Below are 8,040 nucleotides of genomic sequence, written 5' to 3' on the forward strand. Positions count from 1 at the left end.
CTTTATGAATAAAATTTAATTTCATTTAGTATTGTTAATATTCATATTTGTCGAGCACAGGTTTTATAAACAGACAACATAAATAAGTTTACAGCAAAAAAATAATTTTAAGATGTCAGCTTTTTCCAGACAGGTAGGTTGGCCAGTCATCTGTTTTCTCATCTTCTACAAATTGTCACTTACCATCCTTCCATCCATCCATCCATCCATCCATCCAAGATAAACCACCAAATGTGTATTGTTAGCTTTCAGTAAGGTTAAGTTCATCTCTATTTTTCTCTTCAGTGTCTGTAGTTATCAGTACCTGCCCCTTTCATGAAGTAAATGTGTGAGTGACAGAGAAGCAGCCAATAGAAGCATTGCAGCTCATCCTGTAACAGTATGGCAGGTGAACAAGACACTCCTTGGCTTCCAACTTTCTCTCTGAGCAGGAACTTTAATTTTAAATACAAATTCTCAACACAGCTTTTGTTTTCAACATGAGTTTGTCAGTCACAAAAATCCTGATTTCAGCAGAGCAGAGTGGCATAGTTGTCAATATTGGTTTTATCTGTAGTTTATTGTTAAAAACAAGCAAATCCTTCAGCATTATAAACTCAGTTGCCAAAAGTATTTGCTCACCCATCCAAATCATTGAATTCAAGTGTTCCAATCACTTCCATGGACACAGGTGTATAAACCAAGCACGTAGGCCTGCAGACTTCTTCTACAAACATTTTGAAAGAATGGGTCGCTCTCAGGAGCTCAGTGAATTCCAGCGTGGTACCGTGATAGGATGCACCTGTGCAACAAGTCTAGTCATGAAATTTCTTGGCTACTAAATATTCTACAGTCAACTGTATTATAACAAAGTAGAAGTGATTGAGAACAACAGCAACTCAGCCACAAAGTGGTAGACCATGTAAAAGTCCCTGTGTGGGATCAGCGGTTACTGAAGCGTAGAGCGCACAGAGGTCACCAACTTTCTGCAGTGTCCACCGCTACAGACCTCCAAACTTTACATGGGCTTCAGATTAACTTAAGAACAGTACATAGAGAGCTTCATGGAATGGGTTTCCATGGCCGAGCAGCTGCATCCAAGCCTTACATCACAAAGTGCAATGCAAAGCGGTGGTATAAACCACACCACCACTGGACTCTAGAGCAGTGGAGATGTGTTCTCTGTAGTGATGAATCACACTTCTCCATTTGGCAATCCAATGGATAAGTCTGGGTTTGGTGGCTGCCAGGAGAACGGTCCATGACTGACTGCATTGTGTCAAGTGTAAAGTTTGGTGGAGGGGGGGATTACAGTTGTTTTTCAGGAGTTGGGCTCGGCCCCTTAGTTCCAGTGAAAGGAACTCTTAAAGCTTCAGCACACCAAGACATTTTGGACAATTTCTTGCTCCCAGCTTTGTGGGAAGAGTTTGGGGATGGTTTCTCTCTGTTCCAACATGACTGAGAGAGAGTTTTGGGTGGAAGCCTGCATAGAGACCTCAACCTGACAGAACATCTTTTGGGATGAATTATGGAATAAGAATAGAATGTCATTCAAATTCATATGAATGCCAAGGCAGAAAAGTGAATACTTTTGGCAATATAGTCTATTTTCCCCAGAGCTCTGACATATGATCAAGGCTTGTTAGCTACAATTAGCCCAACTAGACACTAACAGGTTGTCCAGTTCCTAAAGTAATTATCTGAAGTAATTGACTGGGTGTAACTCTGTTTCACACATTAGTCTGCTTTCAAATGAATGTGTTAAAACACCAGTCACACAGACAGAATAACCTACTGAGGCAGCAACAGGTTGTGTGTTCTGCAAAGTAAAAAAAATAAATAAAAATTTCCCCAGAAGAGTCTGATGGTTTTGACCATAAGAGCACTTCAGTTCCTCTTCACAAAGAGCTCTCCAACAGCAGCTTAAGCCCTGAAAATACAGCCTACAGTTAAATGATGGTAAATTATTTTTTCTTTGTCAAAGTGTTTTGCTGCTAACCATCCACTGCAGTGCACTTAGCATACTGTTAGCACCTTGCTGTGATGCTCTGCTATGCGGACAATGGCAATGGCACAGACGCAGGGAGAGGTGAGCAGTGACGTAACTGTGGTCTTTCACAGAGACCAGAGAGAGAGAGAGAGAGGATTCTAACCAATCAGATGACAGCATTCAAATGCATCATCTCATCAAGTGGGAAATACTTGCACCTGTCAGGAGAGCAGCAGTTAAAGTTGCCACAGTGATGGCATTCTGTGTGCCCATTGTGGCCAACACCTCTCACAAAGCAGCTTATAAACTCCAAACTGTAAATTGTATCCACATGCTTTAAAAAATCGAGAGACTTCCAAGAAGTTGCTCTTCAGACTTATTTTATTTTTTATTTTTTGTGTGCGTGTGTACTCATAGTATTAAAAATATGGTCAGGGGAGTGATAAAAGAGAGAGTTTCTGCTTTTATTAGAATATATGGTGCAGTAAGATGCAATCACATGCTTCAACATCAAAAAGTATCTGTTGGCATTGAGGAGGACCTCATAAGGAAGATGCATTTTCCTGTGATTTGGGGGTGAAATGATGGCTGTTGAGTGAAAATTGTGGACTCACCTGCAGGTAGAAGATAAATTTTTCACAGGAATTTTTCTGGTTCTCCGACTTCGCTGGTTGATTAGTCTACTCTCGCCCTCTCATTCACTTGAACAGGAAGGCATTTGGGGGGAATTTTTCTTATAATCAAATAAAAATTCCTAAATAATTTGAAAAGACTAAAAAAGTAGAAAGGGTCATCTCACTGCTTAGCTGTTTGATTTGGTGCAAGATCAGTGTCTCTACAACAAACGGTCAGGGAGGATACGGGTATCAAGTAACAACAAAGAATTTAGCCAACGACAGTACATAGTGGGATGTGTTGGCTTGCAACAATCCCAGCAAACCCTCTGAGACTTTATACAAAAACCAATAGCCATTTTCTGAAGGTGTGAGTATGTGTAAACATATGCTGTGTTCTTCTTTGAATTATTTGTGGCTGTTTCAATATCAAGCTTATAGCCTTAACTACAGACTCCTGATAAAGATCTCTCCTTGGGACATACAGGAAGCACCATATGCACTTCTGTTTCTGTGGTCCTCATTATCAGACTGCAGACATCAAGACTGTTAGTTCATCTCTGCACATCTGAAGACATCACCTCAGTAAAAAGGGGGGGAAGCAGCCTTGAAGTTTACGTGGTTGGAAGAGCCATCACTGAGATATCACCATGTCAGGTGAATACATTTTAACTGTAATCTATAGTTTGGGATATTTGGAATGTGATGTTTTGCAGAGTTATTAAAATATTGGTATTATAACGTGTAATGTTTAAAGCAGTACACAATGTTGTAGGCATTTAAATCCAAATGCTCTAACTGAAATCACGTCATGCTTACTTCTTGATTCATATTTAAATCTTTAGTCTTGTTTTTGAAAATTGTTTGTGAAACACTACAAAATAAATGAACTGCCAAAATGTCATTGAAGTTAATCTTTAAGCCTTTTGTCATCTACTAACACGTATCTATCAAGCTAAGCAATTTAACAGTATTATTAGAAAATTGCCATAATCGTATTAGATAAAGTCATTATATCCAAAAAATGCCAGTGTGAGAAAATAGCATAACATGAAATGAAATAGCAACTTTTATTGCCCCAGCTTAGAACAACACGTCAGCAACATTACCCTTTGAAGCCTATTTGAACTGGCACTTTCTTCTTCTTCTGTCCCAATGAAGGTGGTTGAAATTGTGTGTTATTAAGTGTAACTTAACATTTTAATGTTGTGAGTACCCAAAAAAAAAAAAAAATCAATACACCTGTACCAGAAGCATGTGTTTACAGTGCCCATTTTTCATGTTGTAATAGATAGACACTATATCCTGATGTATCCTGTTTTGTATTAGCCTGTGTTGAAATTTCAAAAAAGGTTTCCTCCATCTCTGTAGGAGAGAACGTCACAGAGAACACCACAATGTACGATTACAGCAGTTACTTTACTGACTACGAAGACTACGGTCCTAAAAACTATAGTGATGTAAGGAAGTTCATCCAAGTGTTTCTGGCCACACTCTACAGTTTGGTTTTCATCCTGGGATTCATAGGTAGGTGTGTCCTCTTGTGCGTATACAATCTGTGGGGATAGAAATGTGTTTAGACACTGCAGGGTTCTGCCTCCATTTCTGGAGGCAGAAGACAATTTCTCCAATTGCTGAGTGTAAATAATTTAGGGTAAAAACTCTTATGTTGGGGGTTGTGTGCCAAGTGGTGACATGAGAGAGACAGACACTGTTATTCTACCTGTGACAGTGTGACAGGTGCCCTTATCGTTTTTTCTCTCCCAAAGGTAATGCACTAGTGGTGTGTGTCCTGGTGAAGCACCGCAATCAGAGCAACTTGACAGACATCTGCCTCTTCAACCTGGCTCTCTCTGACCTCCTCTTCGTCTTCACGCTGCCTTTCTACTCTCACTATGCCAGGGTGGGCCAGTGGACTTTTGGAGACTTCATGTGCCGTTTAATCTCCGGCTCTCACCAGACTGGCTTCTTCAGCAGCATCTTCTTCATGGTCGCCATGACGCTGGACCGCTACATGATCATCGTGCACGCTCACAGGGTTGCTCGTTATCGTACGATGAGGGCAGCCATCATTCTGACTGTGCTCGTTTGGATGCTGAGCTTGTTTGTGTCTCTGCCGGATTTTATCTTCATAGAGGAAACAGAAGATTCCCACGGGTTGGAGTGTGACTATCCCCAGGAGAGCAAAGTCTGGGAGCGCTATGACCTGTTCACAATAAATGTGCTGGGTCTCGTGATTCCCTTGTTGGTGATGGTAGGTTGCTACTCCAGGATCATCCCCACGCTGGTGACCATGAGGACCACAAAGAAGCACCGCATAGTCAAGTTGATCATCTGTATAGTGGTTGTATTTTTCTTTCTCTGGGCCCCATACAACATTTCCCGTTTCTTGAAATATCTCCAGGAAAGAAAAATAATCCCAAGCGATCACACCTGGTACAAAAATGTAAGGATGTCAGTAACAGTGACCCAGGCCTTTGCTTACACGCACTGCTGCCTGAACCCCATCATATATGCTTTTGTGGGAGAGAAGTTTATGAGAAGAGCCTTGCAGCTGCTGAAAAAGTTGGTGCCTGGTTACGGCCGAGATTTGTCTGACAGCACATTCGGAAGAAGCACAGTCATGTCCAGGTCCTCTGAAGTCACCTCCACTTTCATCATGTAAAAGGTGGAGGGCGGTTGTAATTAGTTTGGCATCAATGTTTCACCCTGTTATTATTGCAGACCTTGTCTTATTCATGTTGCAGTGATGTGTTTTGTTCATTTGGTCACTTCTTTTTACATCATCAAAGCCCCTTTGAAGTGGAATATTTTTTTTTTTTTTTTTTTTACTATAAGATTTCATCTGTAAAGGCTGTAAATTACTTTTAAAATGATTGTAAACTGTTAGCACTGCCATCTGCTTTACAGAATCTGGATGTGTTTCCTATGCAATGCCCTTCCTTCTTCACCTCAAGCTCAGTGAAACTTGCTGCTGGTTGAACTGAACCTGTTGTTTGCAACAGCCTGTAGCAGTTTGCTTTTTTTAATGAGCTTGTGGAAAAAGTGTTTCATTCAAATGTATGGCAGTATGGTTTTAGAAGCACATTTTCCATATTTCACGTCATCATTTATAATGGAATTTGATATTTTTATGTGGAATGAACTTTCCAGTGATGCCAATTTTGTTTTGTGTCACTTTTGTATATCTCCACAGTGTATACAGTATATACTTTTTTACATTCTGAATACATTGTTTTTCTTGCCTCACTAACTTTATTTCACATTTTTATTTACAAAACATGTACATTGTATTACTTTAATCACATATTTCTACCTGATGCCCCATTGCTTTCATATGTTCAAATATATGCACTTTGTGTCTTTTGTCATGTCATGGTTTCTTGTATGTGTAATTTCTTTGCAAATGGGGAGACCAAAGTCTATCATGCACTCATCTCTTATCCTATCCTGTATGTTGTATGATTGTTTTCTTAAGGCAATAAATGATATGGCACAGCTTAAATTTACTTAAAATGAAAGTCATGCATTGGGCTGTTAAAAATTCCTGTCAGTTTAGAGAAGCACACTGTTCATTTTGAGAACAGTGACGAATTCCAAAACAGACATAGTGAAAAAAAAAAATCTCTGTTTTGATGAGCTGAATGCTGTTTTTAGACAGATCATCAGATTATTGAGATGTATATTTGAAGGAAAGGAAAGGAAACTCCTCATTTGAATATATGTTTCCCCGTTGCCTTTTCCCGCCTCGTGTTAACGCAGAAAGGGACATTTCTCAGAAAACCACACCACCTCTTCGCAGGTTTAACACGATGCGAAGGAAACAACAAAACCCAGAGTTCACGTTACCAGAAATGAGCTCCGCTGCAAGATTTGACACAAAGCGCGAGCAATGCATATTGACAGGATGACATGTAAGCTTGGTGCACAGCACAGGAACATACACATTCAGCAGCAGTGATTTTGGAAAAGAATGTGGTAAGTGTGTTAAAATGTTTTATTTCTAAACATTTAGCTGCAATTTACTAGGCTTACTTCAGCTCATTCACTTCCTACACCTTTAAACCCAGTGTGTAGTTGAGGAATACGCGTGTGTGTCTCTCGAGTGCGTAAACAGTCACCCACAGGAAGTGAGGGTCGGCATGGGTAGCAAATCAGGTGGTTGTGCATCTGTATATAGTGAAAGGAAAAAATGTTTGCGATGTGGTTTGAATAGATCACATGAATTTGATTATGGTCGAGTTGACAGGAAGTTTGAGATATTTGTGGATACATAAGCATTCAGTCTACATCTAGACTTTGTATTTAGGTTAGTATTTCTTTCAGTTTTCAAATATTGTTTAAGTTTGAAAACTGTAGTTAAACGTCCGGGTGGTTTTCCACAGAAGTCTTTCAGACATGACTCACCAAATGATGATTCTATCAGAAAATCTTTACTTAAAGGGCAGGAAAGTCCAGTCCAGTCTCTCAATTCCCTATTTTAGGTTATTTCTCCGTTTTTGAGCATTTATCATCACTTCAAAATGTTTATTACATAAGCACACACTGTTCAATTATCAGGCTGATGTGGAACATTGTGCCTAATAAAGAGAAGACACAAAGAAGTTACTCTGCTTCTGTTTCTTGAAGATTAGTTATCAGAAGTAATTTTTAAAGACAAGAGGAAATTATTGTTATGTAGTCTTTAATTGTCATAAGAATAATTGAATCAGGAGTCAAAAGACACCATCATAAAGTAAGTAGACATATTTTTTTACATATATATATATATATATATATATATATATATATATATATATATATATATATATATATATATATATATATATATATAATTCAGCTGTTTTGACTTTACAATGGAATAAGAACAGGTTCAAGGTAACATTAGGTAAGATATTCAGTAACAGCCACAGCTGGCTTGAAGACCTAAACTTGCATAGCATAACAAAAAAAAAAGCCTACGTGTAAATGTGCTTCTGCTAAAGTCTCTTCTAGTTATCTATGATATCTGTTAGACAGTGGTGTAACTGAAGAGTGTGTGGCACTAAGGAAAGGTTTTTGAAGAGAAAAGCTGAATAACGGAAGTTTACTGTCTGTTGGGCAATTCTCTCCATCTGTGTTAGTTTTTAATCTGCTGATGGACTGAAAGTAAAGGAGAAGAACACTGGAACTCTCTCCATATATATATATATATATATATATATATATATATATATATATATATATATATATATATATATATAGATAGATAGATAGATAGATAGATAGATAGATAGATAGATAGATAGATAGATAGATAGATAGATAGATATAGATATATATAGATATATATTTATACCCAGAACTGAGTTTAAAATGTTGAACCAAGGCCAACAGGCTGGTTTATGTGGTACTAGGAACTGTGCTATAACTTGTTTGTGTACTGACCAAATGTCCATTTCTGTCTCACACAGCTCT

The 8,040-nt window shown here is 38.5% G+C and overlaps 1 protein-coding gene across 2 annotated transcripts; it reads left to right on the forward strand.

Annotated features, from left to right (window-relative positions):
• On the forward strand, positions 1 to 5,402 carry LOC115794840 (C-C chemokine receptor type 2-like). 2 transcript variants are annotated; one of them, XM_030750504.1, is made up of 5 exons: positions 1 to 133; positions 286 to 388; positions 3,071 to 3,240; positions 3,955 to 4,110; positions 4,353 to 5,402. In XM_030750504.1, exons 3-5 carry the CDS (start codon positions 3,234 to 3,236, stop codon positions 5,246 to 5,248), a joined length of 1,059 nt encoding a protein of 352 aa, XP_030606364.1. In that variant the 5' UTR covers positions 1 to 133; positions 286 to 388; positions 3,071 to 3,233; the 3' UTR covers positions 5,249 to 5,402. The 2 variants fall into 2 exon arrangements, with proteins under 2 accessions (XP_030606364.1, XP_030606365.1); XM_030750505.1 differs by having other exon boundaries at positions 3,114 to 3,240.
• Positions 5,403 to 8,040: the final 2,638 nt, after the last annotated feature.

The sequence above is a fragment of the Archocentrus centrarchus genome, chromosome 16 (genome assembly GCF_007364275.1).
Source record: "Archocentrus centrarchus isolate MPI-CPG fArcCen1 chromosome 16, fArcCen1, whole genome shotgun sequence".
Classification (NCBI taxonomy): Eukaryota; Metazoa; Chordata; class Actinopteri; order Cichliformes; family Cichlidae; genus Archocentrus; species Archocentrus centrarchus.

Bases quoted from the DNA above. Each gene is read 5' to 3' on its own strand.
- LOC115794840 (XM_030750504.1), top strand. The intron at 4,111-4,352 runs GTAGGTGTGTCC...TCTCTCCCAAAG, and splicing joins TTTCATCCTGGGATTCATAG to GTAATGCACTAGTGGTGTGT.